Source organism: Megalobrama amblycephala, linkage group LG15 (genome assembly GCF_018812025.1).
Source record: "Megalobrama amblycephala isolate DHTTF-2021 linkage group LG15, ASM1881202v1, whole genome shotgun sequence".
Lineage (NCBI taxonomy): Eukaryota > Metazoa > Chordata > Actinopteri > Cypriniformes > Xenocyprididae > Megalobrama > Megalobrama amblycephala.
The window spans coordinates 17508021-17525693 of NC_063058.1; the positions used below are offsets into that span (position 1 = coordinate 17508021).

At 37.3% G+C, this 17673-nt stretch overlaps 1 protein-coding gene across 13 annotated transcripts in view; it reads left to right on the forward strand.

The window, feature by feature from the left end:
• The window catches only part of ppfibp2b (PPFIA binding protein 2b), a 79265-nt gene that overhangs the window by 36315 nt on the left and 25277 nt on the right, over positions 1-17673 (forward strand). For 11 of the 13 annotated variants that reach the window (XM_048159656.1, XM_048159657.1, XM_048159660.1 and 8 more), the window contains exons 4-6: positions 5177-5263; positions 6270-6383; positions 11712-11849. In XM_048159656.1, coding sequence (XP_048015613.1) covers positions 5177-5263; positions 6270-6383; positions 11712-11849 — 339 coding nt within the window. Of the gene's footprint in view, positions 1-25; positions 433-5176; positions 5264-6269; positions 6384-11711; positions 11850-17673 lie in introns of those variants that run through there. The other 2 variants (XM_048159666.1, XM_048159668.1) reach the window with 2 other exon arrangements.

Sequence of the window (17673 nt, forward strand, 5' to 3'; positions counted from 1 at the left end):
AGGCTGAAAGAAAGGGAGGGGAAGATTACAAATATAGAGGCTTTCACATGTGAACAAGAAAGTTGGTGTGTTGTAGTATGTAACATCAGGGAGTGGAAGTTGTGGATTGATGTTTTGCATCTGACACACACACATTGAACTTCTAAGTGTCTGGCTGGGCAGCAGACGTAGGGGGTCTCGGACAGACGTCTGGCTTTAGAAAAGAGGTTTGTACAGTTGCTTCAGCATGTTAGGAACTCCTGTCTTCAGCAGCCAATATGAGGAGGAGGAGGAGTAGGCGACTCTGTAAAACAGGCGGACAGAGTCACTGAAACCCAGAGCTCAGATCTCAGCCTGCCGCTGCAGACGCTCCCTTATCATAACGGGTCGAGATGGGCCTTCAGCATGGAAGAGGAAATTGACTTTTATAAGCATTTCACTTGGCTTAAAAAGGTAGGTGGAAATGTCTGCTTTTCTACTCTAAGTTATCCACATTTTATGGATATTTCCATTCAGTTTTTTTTTTACTGTTTTCATGCACAGTCAAGCAGTCATTATTGCAATATATATTATGAAATTTTGATTTGAGTTTATTTTATAATCTTATCTATATATTATCTTAGAGCTTCTGCTAAGAAAAAAAAAATAGTCCATTAAAATGACAATAGCTAAGATGGACAAAAGATGGACAATGTTATTTTAGTATCACTGAAATACTAGTTTTTATTCATATTTTGAATTAGTTTTCATTTTTATGGTGTACATATTTAGTAATTTTGTTGCATGTTTATCATTTTTATTAGATTTTATTTTATTTCTATATACTTTTTATTTAATTTTTATTTCAGTTTCCATTTTCCATGATACGAGAGACGTAAAAATAGCGCCGATTTCTGTTGCCCGGATGAGCAGACTGATGTAGAGTGGTTGGATTTGTGTAGAACTGTTTGTTGTTGTTCAAAACGTCAGGCTGCATTGTGCTGGTGTGTATGTGTGCCAGGAGCTTGTGATTTGCAATAGTACAAAAGCGCTTTTTATCCTGTCCAGCTTCAATGATTCTGAGCTCATGCCCTTGAACACAAACAAAAATGCATTCACTGACACAACACTTGATACTTAGTAGTAGTAAATCAAGCAGTAAAATTCAATTTAAAGGTGGGGGTATGAACACCAGCGTGCACACCTGTTCTTAAAGTGCAAGAGGCGATGAAACGCTTGGTTGATGTGGTTTACAAGGTATTGCGGTAAGCCAGATAGGGGGAAGGTATGTGTAACATTGCAGGAAAGCACACAATGTAAAACTTAACTAACCATTACATTTCAAAGTAAGAAAGAAGTTACAGTAATTATGCCTCACGAGAAAAAAAAACTGTAAAAAATGCCGGTTTAGAAGAGGAATGGACTCTATTACAGGGAGGGGTTGTGCCATAAATTGTCATACATTCTTGGACAGTGGGGTAATAATGCTCACTGTAGTTTCTTTTGAGCTCTTCTGAAGCCATTTCAGGACTTTACAGTTATGCGAACAGGCAGCGGGACATGAAAAGGGGGAAATTCCGGGGCTTGTGGGTTGTCTTGCTTATAAACATCTCTCTTGTGTGGTAATAAATTGAATCGGTGCTCTAGAGAGCATCATGAATCTCTCTGTTTGAACACAGTTCTAAAGGTTAAATTGGCTGTAGATCATGCATGTGGTGGACTTCTGAAACAATGAGGCAAAGTTGCTTTCTCTGGGTTTGGGTTTTTTAGTTAAATGTAAATTCTTTTAATGTTTTACGGTTATGGTTTCCAGGTTAAAAGTGTGATTTATGAACAACTAGTGCCACTGAACGGCAACAGTCAGTTTATTGAAGTAGATTCCCATTCATTTTCTCCATATAAGGGCAATTGATTTTTAATGATAAATTAAGAACCATGAAAGACAGAAAAATTATTTTATTTTTAACAGCGACATTCTTGGTGAAAAAACTACATTACCCATGATTCTGCAGAGAATCTCCAACAACCAGAGAATTGCAATTGACAAATTACACCAAAAGAACATTTTAGCGCCCGCCCCCATGAAGCACTGTGTTTGACGTAATTTTAGTCTCCGTACGCTCTCAAACGTCTAAATATATACATAATCAACATTTTTAAATTAATTGTTTTATACAGGTGCTGGTCATATAATTAGAATATCATCAAAAAGTTCATTTTTTTTATTGTAAATTATTTTTAAAAATGAAACTTTCATATATTCTAGATTCCCTACATGTAAAGTAAAACATTTCAAAAGTTTTTTTTTTTTTTTTTTTTAATTTTGATGATTAGAGCGTACAGCTCATGAAAGTCCAAAATCCAGTATCTCAGAATATTAGAATATTTCCTAAGATCAATCAAAAAATTGATTTTTAAAACAGAAAAGTCGGCAGCACATAATACAAAATTTCTTGTTCTAGCACAAATTACAGCATCAGTGAGTGTGGCATGGAAGTGATCCCTGTGGCAGCTGAGGCACTAAGCCTTCATCATCTGTATATTGTTGGATCGACTTTTCTCATCTTTCTCTTGAAAATATCCCATAGTTGGGGTCAGGCATTTGGCTGGCCAATAAAGCACAGTTATCAGATCAAACCACTTGTGGTTTTTGCACTTGGCAGGTGCTAAAGTCCTTTTCCTGCTTGTCAGCAGATGGAAGCATAAAGCGCTCCAAAGTCTCCTGGAAGATGGCTGCATTGACTTTGCACTCTAAAACACAATGGACCAACACCAGCAGACCTCACGGCTCCCCAAATCATTACTGACTACAGAAACTTCACACTAGACTTCAAGCAGCTTGGATTCTGTGCCTCTCCAGTCTTCCTTCAGACTCTGGGACCATGATTTAAACATGAAATGCAAAATTTACTTTTATCTGAAAAGAGGACTTTCGACCACTGTTCACTGTCCAGTTCTTTTTCTCCTTAGCCCAGGTAAGATGCTTCTGACGTTGTTTCTGTTTCAGAAGTGGCTTGGTAGTCCTTTTCCTGAAGATGTCTGAGTGTGGTGACTCTTGATGCACTGATCCGGCTTCATTCGACTCATTGTGAAGCTTCCCAAGTGTTTGAATCGGCTTTACTTGACAGTATTCTCAAGCTTGCTGTCATCCCTGTTGCTTGTGCACCTTTGCCTACCCAATTTCTTCCTTCTAGTCAACTTTGCATTTAATATGCTTTGATACATCACTCTGTAAACAGCCACCACATTCAGTAATGACCTTCTGTGACTTACTCTCTTTGTGGAGGGTGTCAATGATTGTCTCCTGGACCATTGCCAAGTCAGCAGTCTTCCCCATTAGTGTGGTTTCAAAGAACAAGAGATACCCGGAATTTATACTGTAGGGATGGTCATCTAATAAAACTCAAATATAAATATTCTAATATTTTGAGATACTGGATTTTGGACTTTCATGAGCTGTACGCTCTAATCAACAATTTAAAAAAAAAAAAAGAAATGTTTTACTTTACATGTAGGGAATCTAGAATAAATGAAAGTTTCATTTTTTAAAATCATTTATAATAAAAAAAATGAACTTTTTAACGATATTCTAATTATATGACCAGCACCTGTATATATCCATTGTTTTTTGGGTTTTTTTGTAATTCTTCCCAGGATTTTCGTATACTTTTTTTTGCTTTAAATCAAAGTATGTTATGTTGTGAATCACATTGTAGCTGGTTCGTTTGATTTATGGCTTATAACTCTTTATTGAAGACTTTTTAAAAAAAAAGTCTCTATGGGAGAAATGAATGGGGAAAATGCAAGGCTGCCGAAAAAGTGGGAACAAACAAATTGACCTGTCACAAACTTATGCCACATTAGTTTTATAGTTATATAGTTTCCTCATATTAAGCCGGGATAGGAAAAAGTATAGTTTTGGAGGTTGTCAGCTGGGTACTAACTGGTACTACTGTAACTAACCAGGCCAATGTTGACCTGGTTAGGACTGGTATGCCAGCCTTGCTAAGCTAGTGTGGACCTGCTTGAGCTGGTTAACCATGTTCCAGAACACAAGTTGAGCTTGAACACCTCAATCTTTTAGTTAGTGTTAAAGAATTTGAAAATTTTGTTGGCATAACGGCAAGACAAGTCTATAATAAACAGTTTTATGAAGTAAAATACACATTTATCACAATAATATGTTCATATTTACTCACTTCAAGAATGAAAGATTCATAACTTTTCATAATTTCTTGACATAAATACAAAATTATATCACATAAAACTCTATCTTCTTTCTACCTGTTTCCCAAGAAAGAAAGAAATTTGCTGTGAACTGCAATTACTATGCAGCGAAAGCCTCATGTGTGAGGACTAAGCATTGCCTTTAGACAGGCTTAACCCTGTAACTCCTCCAGGCAGCCGGCCCCGTAAACCCTGAGTAGACAGCTTTATTGTGGTGCTCAGAAGGAATTGACAGCCCTGGACACAGCAGAAGCTTTTAAAAGAAAGAGATTATCTGTGTGGCAAGTGCTAGCTTAGCGCTGACAAGTGACAGTGTCCCATCTTGCATGCTGTGTATTTACTGTCGTGTTTTCTGCTGATATACTCTAAAGACTGGACAGATTTATTTAATCTTTTTTTTTTTTGACATATGAAAATTTATGCTAAATTGGTATATTCCATCCATCCATCCATCCATCCATCCAAAACAACCCTGGGGCACATCAACATGTTTCTTTTTCCATTTTTATTGTGACCCTCAACATTTATGCAAATGGCCTCATTAATTTGTAATGAGCTCCTTTATTGCGTTCTCATTGAAGGGGTATCAAACCTGTCAGTTCATTTTTGGCGCCAACATGTCATTTAACACCTTTACAACTCTCAAATGTATTTGGTTCACTTGTATACTACTCTTTGTTTAAAGTTTATTCTGTCATTGACAGTGAGCCTTTCATTCTCAAAAAACTGGATAAGCAGGTTAGCTCCTCCTCTTGCACACCTCTCTGTTGACTTTCAGTTTCTGTGAGTGTGCGTGTGTGCGGTTCAGGGTTTGCTATTTGAGCTGAATGTCCCCACAAAGAAAGTATAACTTGAAACAACCTACATTAAGGGGACATTTAGGAAGCCCTCGTGAGGAAAACAGCCACTTAAAGTGATAAAGTTACAAGTTCATTTACAGTCCAGAAGACTTCTCTGATGTAAAAATACACGTGCACGTGTGTCTCCACAGGTTAACGTCCAGTCCTCGAGCAACAATGAGACCTATCAAGAACGGCTGGCGAGATTAGAAGGGGACAAAGAGTCTCTGGTTCTTCAGGTGAGATATTTCACTCACGCCTCCAAGGCATTTCAGCTCAGCATAATAGTCACAATGTCAACACAATGAGAAGACAACTAGCCAACATGCTTGTAAAACCTCACAGGGTCAAGCCAGGGGACTCTGTGAATGAGAAGACATGTGACACTGCCTAGGGTGACACAACTGTCCCGTCTAATGCACAATGGGATGGCCAATGATCACATAGCTATGGGACAATCTGTTGAAAGCTTACTGTTACTCAACATGTTACTAAGCCACCGCAGTGTGAGTTTAGCCGTTATCAGCTCAAACCTGTTCTTTTTGAATTGGTAGTGTTTACAGTAAACTAGCAAGCTTGTTCGTGTTCATTTAACAGAGACTGTTCAAAAGCAGAAAAGGACAGATTGCTTAGAAAATACGATATAAAGTTGCTGCTCAAACAAACAAAGCAATGTTTTGAAACCACCACAGAGCCACAAGTCAACCTATAAATAACTTACTTGTCATTGTCTCTGCACATTAAACAGGGGTAGAGGAATATATTTTACCATTAAAAAATGACACACTTCACCTTTAAGAAGGTAGGTTGTCTAACTCTACAACAAGTGTCAAAAGTTGTCCATTTCCATAAGCCCGCCCTTCTTGCTCTCTGATTGGTGGATTGTCTTGAGTTCTGAAACACTGATGAACATGATTGGCTCCTAATGCCCTCAAGGTGTTGTTCTTCTCCTTTTACCTGTCTTGCTGGTTGGCAGACCTTCAGTTGGTGTTGAACAAAAGGACACTTTCAAAACAATTGAAACTCAAGCAGGCTCACATGTTAGCTTGGAAGTGTGTCAAGGCTAAGAGATGGTCGTTTTTAACCCATATGTACACATTTGAAGGATTCCATTCCTCTGCTGTTTAGACTTTGGAGTTGCATGTGTGTTGCAATCGTCATTAGCATACCTGTAGGAGGGGCCGACAGAGAAACACTGGCCAGGTTTCAAGGTTAGCCTGAGTGAACGTTGTCTGTTGCTTTTAGGTGAGTGTCCTCACTGACCAGGTTGAAGCTCAAGGAGAAAAGATCAGAGATTTGGAAAGTTCCCTGGAAGAACACCACCACAAACTCATTTCCACTGAGGAAATGCTCCAGCAGGTAAGACTACATGCTTTCTGTAATGTATCAGGATTTATGTTCAGTTTTAAGCAGAAATATATAAGGAAGGGAAGTTTTGAATCTTTTACCTGTTGGTTTTTCTTGACAAACTGTGAACACTTTGTTTGCCACCTTGAATTTGAGCAATTTGTGGTTTTGCAATAGTTTCAGTTGTAATTGTGTAGACCTGACTCAGATTAAATGCTCAGACTTGGTTCATATTTTCATAGTGCTTGATTTATACATGCGGTTTACCAGTGCTTTGCTCAGTCCTGGCATAATGACTCCTTCAGACCTTCATATCCAAGAGTGTCTCTGTGGAATTAGTTGTTCGTACAGTGTGATAGATTTACATGTTTTTGTGCAGTGTTTACTGTATAATTAACCGGCTCAAACTGGTAGGTTTGTAATCGCACTTGTTTAGCCACTGTGTTTAGTAGCTGTTTGTTGGCAACTGTTCCTTTTGATTTGCGTAGAATTGTTTCCAAAGTACTGTTTTTGAAACGGCTATGTTCCTTTAGCATTGCCAAGAGGGACCGCAGAAATAAACGCTTATTTGTGGGTTTCTGTTGAAGGATTTTAATATTTTTAGTATCTGTTGAAGAAAAAAATTCAACGGAACTGATTTGAGTCATTGTGACAATGTTTACAAAAGGTTAAATGATTAATGCGTGCAGTTTCTTTGCACTTTAGCCGCAATTCTGCCTATACATTTTTATTAATTAATTAAATATTATTTTAAGTTATTATAAATAATTTACATCATAATGTAAACAGTAACAATTTTGTAGCTATTGTTATTTAAATACATGGAGAAAAATAAAAGAAATTATTTAGAAATCATATAATTGGAATGACAACCAAATCAATTTCATACCAATTTAAAGTTATATTAGTGAGAATTGCCCACTTTCCCTGGGATCACGTTCAGGATTTCATAACAGGACTGCTTTACCATCAATCATATCAAGAATGGAATGTCAGAGATGGAGAGATAAAGACAGCCCTCATGTTTTTCTTGCTTGATAGGGCCAGTAAACTCACAGCCTAGACATGACCGTTTTCTTTAATTTGAAGTTAAGATATACAGAATTTGTAATGTTCCTTCCAACATTGTGGATACAGCTGTTTTCTAGTTGATTTGTTGTGATTGTTTTTTTTTTGTGTGTTTAGGCCAAGGTTTTCCCAACGGAAGTTTTGAGAACCCTTATTTGTGAAGGAACTTTAGGAGATTCAAGGAAATGGCAATGCTTTAAGGATTAGTTCACTATAAAATGAAAATTACCCCAAGCTTTACTCACCCTCAAGCCATCCTAGATGTATTTGACTTTGTTCTTTCTGATGAACACAATCGGAGTTGTATTAATAAATATCCTGACGCATCCAAGCTTTATAATGGCAGTGAACGGGACCAACGAGTATGAAGGTCAAGAAAGTGACTTGGGTAAAGTTGGTTTTATATTCGCACATTCGGACTTCTGATGAAATTCAGACTTTCCAATAAATGTGCAATAAATTAATGTTTGCGAATTTTAAGCAGCGACATGATATTGACAACCAACGATTGTCAACTTACAACATTTTTCACAGTCGATCAAAATAGGCAAGTATTGTTTTAATGGCATATTTACTTGTGAATGTCCACTGAATGTCCAATGTAGTGTGATTAACAAGGCTATTGAATACGGATATCCGAATGTGCGAATATAAAACCAACTTTACCGAAGTAAGAAAGTGCATCCATCCATCATGAACACTCCAGGGGGTTAATAAAGGCCTTCTGAAGCAAAGCGATGTGTTTCTGTAAGAAAAATATCCATATTTAACAAGTTATAAAGTTAAATATATAGCTTCCACCAGACCGCCTTCCATATTAAACTTATGAAAAAAGCATAACTGATGTTGCATAAGTTGAATAGGAAAGGTGTAGGACGCAGCGTAAGCATTTTGAACTGCGAGAGTTTTACACTTTCTTCATAAGTTGAATACGGAAGGCGGTCTTATTTAATTTTATATTTTTTATGTATTCAATTTTATTTATTACAATGTATTATATATATATATATATATATATATATATATATATGTAAATACAGATTAGTCTATTCCAGTGGTTTTCACACTCCTAAGGGGCCGTTCACACAGAACGCATTTTTCTATTCCAGTGCGCTACTTTCCCATTGTTTTTCTATGTAAACACACGCTTGACGGATGTGCATGACCGTTACACTCGCGTCTTGCGTCTTTTGCAGTGCCTCACACATGAGCGCCGCGTTTTTAAGACGCTGTGTCAAGTTAAAAGTTGAAAGACGCCGTGTCAAGTTACTCGCAGCGCCGCTCATCAATGTCAGTTCCAAAACAGTGGACCAATCAGAAGAACTTGAAGGCGGGGCAAGCGTTGCGAGTTGGCATGACAACTGTTTTATATAATGGCAACATGGCGGAGGAGGCGCTCATTATTATATTATTTTCTTTTTTTCTGTGTCAAAACTTGAATCTGTCAATTCTGCTATTTGCCTATTTCTATTATTTCCGTTATTGTCGTTATTGCCTCACGTCTCAAAAGCGCGTCTCGAGACCCTCGCGTTCTACGCTGCGTTTTTAGACGCAAAGACGCGTTCTGTGTGAACGGCCCCAAAGAGGGCCTTAAAGGGATAGTTCGCCCAAAAATGAAAATTTGATGTTTATCCCCAGGGCATCCAAGATGTAGGTGTCTTTGTTTCTTCAGTAGAACACAAATGATGATTTTTAACCCCAACCGCTGCCGCCTGTCAGTGGTATAATTCAAGTCAGCGGGAACTTGGACTATAAAAGTAAATAAAACACGACAGACAAATCCAAATTAAACCCTGTGGCTCGTGACAACACATTGATGTCCTAAGACACGAAACGATTGGTTTGTGTGAGAAACCGAACAGTATTTATATCATTTTTTAACCTCTTAATACACCACTATGTCCAACCGGCATTCATCACTCGATTCGTTTGGTCTGATCGCGCTCTGACAACGGCAGTGATGTCTCGGCTCTCATTGAAGTATATGCGCGAGACATCACTGCCGCTATCAGAGCGCGATCAGACCAAACGAATCGAGTGATGAATGCAGTTGGACATAGTGGTGTATTAGAGGTAAAAAATGATATAAATACTGTTCGGTTTCTCGCACAAACCGATCGTTTCGTGTCTTAAGACATCAATGTGTCGTCACGAGCCGCAGGGTTTAATTTGGATTTGTCTGTCGTGTTTTATTTACTCTTATAGTCCAAGTTCCCGCTGACTTGCATTATACCACTGACAGACGGCAGCGGTTGCAGTTAAAAATCATCATTTGTGTTCTACTGAAGAAATAAAGACACCTACATCTTGGATGCTCTGGGGGTAAGCAGATAAACATAAAATTTTCATTTTTGGGTGAACTATCCCTTTAAGATGACCAATAAGTTTTGAACAACCACTGTCTTGAAAAACATTGATAAATGAGGTAGCCTGTATAAAAGTGTGAATTTATTTATTTATTTATTTAGACCTGTAAAAGTCATGTAAATTAATAATCTTATAACTCCATGGACGTTTTTGAACTTTTTATGAATATACATTTTAGAAATTGTGAAATGTACATTTTTAGAAACTCCTTAACCACTAAATCAAAAACAACTGGAAAACCCGATATACAAAGGCCTTATTATATATTGTTGTGGACAATGAGAGTCCTTGGAGTCAAAAAGGTTGAAAAATGAAAAATAGCACACACTGTATAAAGGTCCTAGATCATGCAATTTTCGCAACTCACAACTTTTTTTTGGAGTTTCTTCCCCCCAGAAAGACTGAAAGAGTTTCGTCAGCTGAGCAATCAGTATGTCAAACAAGAGTACAATCCATTGAACGCACTGTATTCTATCCCTCACAGCCTCATTTTCATTCCTGTCAAAAATTAAATATTGATATAGATAGAGTGTGTTGCTGGTGAGTGACTGTGACTCAGATCCACTGTATTTCACAGAACTAAGAGATCATCAGTCTACCAGGGATTTATGCGTTGCATTCAGTGGATTTCATCACTATGCTTGGGTTGGAACTCGCTTGCCATACACACTTCTACTAAATTAAACTATTTAAGAGAATATGGATTTCAGAACTATAGATTAAGGGGCCGTTTACACAACACCGTTTTGAACTAAAAACAAACTTTTTATGCGTTTTTGGGCGTTCATTTACACGACAACGGCGTTTTGGGGGCCTGAGAATGCAACAAATTTTGAAAACAGGTTTCAAAGTGCAAGTTTTTGATAACGATACCATTATCCATGTCAACTACAAAAATGTGAATTTGTGAAAATGGTGACATCATCCGTGTGTGTATTGCGTGTTCAGTCTATAGGCGCGTAGTGTTTCTTTACAAAGTAACATCGCCAACTACTGGCCTGGCATCAATAACTCAGCGTTTTTAGTCATTTTCATGGATCGCTTTGACAATGGTGTCATCTGTACATGAAAAATGCAAAGGAAAAACTTTCCCATTTTTAGTACATCGTTGTCGTGTAAACGTACCCTTAGAGACATGAGCACACCATATGTGGTCTATTGTAACTGTCTGAGCTTTCTGATAGTTAAAAGAATGACATGAAACTTTGTATTCTGGTTTGGAAACTAGAAAGGGGAAGTTGTGCTGTGAAAGAGGAAGCAATAGTGCAGTTTTTAAAAGTTAGTGTGTTTGAGGGTAGTTCTGGTTAATGTACGAGGCAAAATCTGCAGATTTTTTTCCAAACTATTTAATAAACAAACATACAAGAGGTGGACCATTTGTACATGATGCCATTGTAATACCGTGTTGTTGTTGTTTTTTACATGTATGAATATATTGTAATCATTCAGTACCATGGCATATATTATCATAGTACCACGGTATAACCATCTAATACCATAATTGTATCACCGCAATGCTTTTTATGAGGGCTATTATGTGCATAAAACAATTTGTGACCTTTTTGGCTTTTTAAACACTGGTTAGCAAAGTTTCTCAGAGCCCTGCTGAATTTAGCCCATAGTATCAGGAATGCTGAGAAACAAAGTTTCCCTCTTTTGGCCCTCCTGACTTTCTCACATACAGGCACCGGAGAGGGAGAGGGTGAGGAAGTAAAAATAACGTTCATTGCTTGAGTATATTTAGCGGTGCTTAACTTTGGCCCAAGCGTTACTGTGAAAGAACTTGGCCAGTGGAGCAGCAAGGAACCGACTGTGTGCCGTGTGATTGTTACTGTATACAGTACAACTGTGTGGGTGTGTTTGTGTGTCACCATGTGTTCGCTAACGTCTGTGCGTGTGCTTTAGGAGCTCCTCAGCCGAACCTCACTGGAGACGCAGAAACTGGAACTGATGGATGAAGTTTCCTATCTGAAACTCAAGCTTGTCGGCATGGAGGAGGAACACAACCACATAGATGAAGAGGACAAACATCATAAAGCCGAGGTACTGTATCAAACTCGTAGAGGGCAACGGGTTCATCCATTATAGGATGTTACTTGAATAATGTTATATTAACGTAGGTCTTTAAATGAATAGTGAAATAGTTGTTTACTTCCTCTGTCTTGTAGAGATGTCACAATACAAGTACTCGATACCAACACATGCATTAATTTCACGATTCTCTATACCAATTTTATTATCAAAGCAAAAACGAATGTACCTACAGTACGATTTTTATTATTCTTGTTAATATACTATCTTATTTATTAATAATTTTGTATATATATATATATATATATATTTTTTTTTTTTTTTTTTTTTTTTTCCAAAAGTTTTAGTAATGTTATTATATGCTTTTGTCATTTTTATTTATTTATTTATTTTCAGTATTATAGGAAAATCTGGTAGTTGTTCCATCTTTTATAATATACTGGTTTGACACCTCTACTATCTGGAATTATCTGACAGATTAATCTTTTTTCCTCATATAATAATACTGATGAATATTTCTATTTGCATATGTAATACTGGTTTAGATTTAAGAGAATTGTTGACTAGGAGTCATTTTGGTAGACTGAATGATCTTATGTACATCTTTTTCATTGTATCTGTGTCTTTGTTATTCACCTGTTGTTGGCTTTAATTCAATTGAAACCACACACACAGAAAGCAGCCATGTCAGTGTTGTCAGGTTTAATACGTTTAGAGATATATTAAAAGAAAAGTGTGTGTTGGATAGAAGAGAATCTGATTTCAGACATATTGTGGTTATGAAGAGCACCATCTTGAAATACAAGAGCAGTAACCATGCCCAAAATGTGAGCTGATATTTAATCCGATGTTTCCATACGGCACATGGAAACATAACTAGGGGACAGGGAAGTCATGGTGGCATGTTTATGTTGTAGTGTGTATATATGTGGATCCTGTAGATTTATCGCCTCTTAACACCTAATTACTTATAGGACTCTCAGTGGTACACTGTGTATAGACAACAGACTAAACAGAGACTACCATTGCACTTTAAAAGAGCATCTGTTCTGAGCTTTATTTTTCTTGAAGAGACTAAATCTCTGGCTTGCTGACTAAAAATGGGAAGGTTCCTTTTTCAAAGCATTTTCCCAAACAGCAAGTAGACAGGTTTCCCGCAGCAATGAGGAAAACCCGGAAATATCAGGGAAAATTACAGTTGTGATTTCCGAATCCTGGAAGTGGCTACAAGAGTTACAATGGTAACTCTGCATGGTATTGGACAAGTCATTAAAAACTGGCTTTTCAATTTTTCAATTCCTTTGTGAGCATTTTCCTGGTGTTATATTTCAGGTAGGTACAGTATACCATGTACTCAAAGAGACAAAAATCCAGAAAGAACTGTGAGCCCATAGGTGTCTCATTGTTATGTCTTCGTCAATCGTTTGAGCTGGGCTATCACACAGACTCAGCCTTTCCACACTGACAGTGTGCTTACAGAAACATGATTTAACGATATGTACACACACACACACAGACAATTACACATACACACTCAAAACCCATGTCCCACAAATGCTCCCAGTGCCAAAAAGGCAATGCGCTGATAAGGGAAGATGTTAATCGGTAGAGACACAAAAGCATGCTGTGGGCCTGAATGGGAGACCGTGACAGGCAGTTTTATGAACGTGAAATGACAGACGCCAGAAGTGCTCAGTGCTTGTCTTGATGAGAATTCAGCTGCACGCATCAAACACGTGGTTTTTAACACATCTGCAGTCATTCACCTTTATAAATGAAGCGAAACGCAAAGAAAAGGCTGCTAATGGCCGTTCGGTGAAATGCATGTACAGTACAGTCCAAAAGTTTGGAACCACTAAGATTTTTAATGTTTTTAAAAGAAGTTTCGTCTGCTCACCAAGGCTACATTTATTTAATTAAAAATACAGTAAAAAACAGTAATATTGTGAAATATTATTACAATTTAAAATAACTGTGTCCTATTTAAATATATTTGACAAAGTAATTTATTCCTGTGATGCAAAGCTGAATTTTCAGCATCATTACTCCAGTCTTCAGTGTCACATGATCCTTCAGAAATCATTCTAATATGCTGATTTAGAATGACAGCATTTATCTGAAATACAAAGCTTCTGTAGCATTATACACTACCGTTCATAACCGTAAGAATTTTTATTTTTATTTTTTTGAAAAGAAATTAAAGAAATGAATACTTTTATTCAGCAAGGATGCATTAAATCAATCAAAAGTGGCAGTAAAGACATTTATAATGTTACAAAAGATTAGATTTCAGATAAACACTGTTCTTTTGAACTTTCTATTCATCAAATAATCCTGAAAAAAATATTGTACACAAATATTTTGTACAATTGTACACATTAAATGTTTCTTGAGCAGCAGATCAGCATATTAGAATGATTTCTGAAGGATCATGTGACACTGAAGACTGGAGTAATGATGCTGAAAATTCAGCTTTGCCATCACAGGAATAAATTACTTTGTGAAATATATTCAAATAGAAAACAGTTATTTTAAATTGTAATAATATTTCACAATATTACTGTTTTTTACTGTATTTTTAATTAAATAAATGTAGCCTTGGTGAGCAGACGAAACTTCTTTAAAAACATTAAAAATCTTAGTGGTTCCAAACTTTTGGACGTACTGTTTATGGCACCGTACGACTACATTTATACGTTTTGAAATGGCTGTCATTCAGTAGGTCAACTAATCTGTCTTAAAGAGGTGGTTGATTACGATTTCACTTTTTAACTTTAGTTAGTTTGTAATGTTGCTGTTTGAGCATAAACATCTGTAAAGTTACAATGCTCAAAGTTCAATGCAAACGTAGACATTTTCTTTTAGTGCTGTTTAAGGACACAACAAATCACTACAACGAGCTTCCTTAAAATTTAAAATTTACATAAACCCTGACCCCGGGAAGTGCTAGTCGATGAGTTGAATCAACTCCACAGCAACTACATAAATTTATCCACTAATCCGTTCAGAAACGTCCAGATGCGTTTCTAAAAGTTGTAACTTCTTCCTGAATCTCTCCATTAGTGTCCGACTCCGGTTTGAACAATGTAAGGCTGAACACCGTTACTGACAATCCTCATTTTTGGCTGCGTGAGATTGTCCTGCTTTGTTGTCGTTGAGCAACTGAAGCGTGAGCTGTTAAAGCTCCGCCCTCTTCTGGAAAGGAGGCAGGGAGCAGCAGCTCATTTGCATTTAAAGGGACACGCGCAAAAAGGTGTGTGTTTTTGCTCACACCCAAATAGGGCCAAATTTGACAAGCTATAATAAATGATCTGTGGGGTATTTTGAGCTCAAACTTCACAGACACATTCTGAGGACACCAGAGACTTGTATTACATCTTGTAAAAGGGGCATTATAGGTCCCCTTTAAGGAAGCCCACATAATTAGGTTGGTTATGTGTTTTATATTGTACAAAATACGCAACAATTGTCGCAAAAGTTTAAAATTAAAAAAAAAAACAAAGATATGCATACGATGTGAAAAAAAAAAAACTTAGATAACCTAGTAAAAATTTTTTTTTTTTTTTTTTCATTACCACCTATACCTAGTTTTGAGTAGGCAATGTTTTACCTAAAAAAAAAAAAATTTACAGCAAGTGCACAAATCTTGCTTATTACAAAAGTTTGTGCATATTCTGTGACTGGTTAATGAAATTTCTATGTTTAATGACTCCGCTTTTTTGAAGCATCACCTCACACTCTTTGTGCTGGGGTAACTGAGCTCTCCTTGCATTTGTTGCATCAACAAACACTGGCCTCAAAGGTGACAGCTGCGAGGCTCCATTCAACGGGACGGAATGGCAGAAATTCACTTTGAGCATACCACAGGCACAAACACTTTCACCACAGACATCTCCCCCACTCACAAACCTTTAGCACAGAGCTAAATATAAGCGTGGAACTTGTGCCTTATCATCCGCTTTAGCATCAATTGGGGAATATCATATGAAACTTCCTCTGGCTGACTGCATTTGCATTTCTGTCATTATAGCCAAGATTAGTCTGACTAATCATTCACTTGTTCACAAGTGAAAAACAAACCGAAACATTAACACGCTCGTTGTTAAAATCAGATCTCGTAATCAGTGCATAGTAGTGTCATACATCTCAGTTTTGATTAAGTATTACAGATTTACTCCCCATGTGTCCCACAAGCATCTGCATTTTATCCTATGAAATATAATATCTTGGGTACCAGAAAAGCTTGCACTCATAGACCCTTCTGTAAAATTAGTAGGTCAGTAACTTGTTTACTCTGGCCAAATAGTTGGTCACAATGCAGGTCCCATCATCACCTTTACCATTTATACAAAAGGGCATTGTTTTGAGCATAAAACATAAAAAGGTTTACAAAAATGTACCAGGGGTTCAATTGGGAAATCTTTGATCATGTCTTTATTATTTTTGTTACTTTTTGAATGCATTTATGTAGGGCTGGGCGATATATCGCATGCAATTGTCACGCGCATTTCGTCGATTTAGCGGCAATCAGGGAACCGGCTTTACTGACGAAATGCACGTGACAATCGCATGCGATATATCGCCCAGCCCTACTTTAATGTATTAACTTTATTGTTTTAGGTAAAAAATAAATAAATAAAAAAGTCATTTTCATCACTCAGTGCTATTAAATACATAGTTTGAGATGTGATGAAAATGACACTTTAAATGTACTTTCATAAATTAAATAAATGACAATTCTCCAGTGATGTGTATATATACACTTGTCTGGCTATCACCAGACCAAGCTCAATTTAAAATTGAACATTGGTCTGGAGAGTCTGTATGTATTTTCTACTGCACAAGAGGCGTGATCAACGAGCATTATTCACGCAATTGGATAGTCCTTCAACCAATCAGATCAACGATCCGTGTGACGTACTTTGCAAAGCGACGCGAAAACTCCAGACAGGTTTAAGCTGCGTTCCATTCAACAGGGTCCCTACGCAGTGTTCATTGCTCCCAACTCCCTGAGCACAGTATATCCGTTGAAGTGGACTTCGCTGACAATAATCACTCATTTGGAACACTACAAACGTCATCAAAGAAAGTCAACGACGGTGTCGCGCAGATTATGATATAACAAATAAATAGATATTATAATTTACTTTCAAATTTAAAACAGATTGACAGATTTGAAGCTGTAGCCTCTCATGCCATATGAAAATAAATTCTCATTTTGGTTAACTGTATAAATGTATTCTTAATCCACCGTCTGGGTCTCATCTTGTGCGCTTTCTTTTCCACGCGCAGCCACATAGTAAACACTTCTGAGGTAAATAAAGTAAAATAAAAATGACAGAGCCTCAGCTGCTGTTCAACACTTTTACTTTGTCATGCCTCATCGCCATAACCATTCATAATTTCGTTCATATAATAATAACAAAATTTATGAATACTCAAAATTCAAACGTAAATTCCTCCATTGGAGAGCCGTTAAAAAACTCTTTCAACGGCTCTGCTCCATCGTAGTTCTGACTGGTGACGCGGTGCGCAATGACAGTTGGGTGATTTTACATCTCTTCTTCCTGTGAAGTGATGTATCGATGTTCCCTTATTCCCTATGCCGTTCACAGTGCCCTTCGAACTGAACATGTTCGCTCCCTTCGGAATGAAATCTCACTTAAGATGGCGAAATACCCTGTGAAGTCCACTTCGCAGTCCACTTGCGGTCGAATGGAACGCACCTTTAGTTTGTATTGGTTTGTAGCATTGATCAGCGGTTTGCAGAAGCAGCAATGGCATCAAGCGATTTTTGCAGGTTGTGCAAAAAAGCATGAAAGTGAGTGGTATTTAC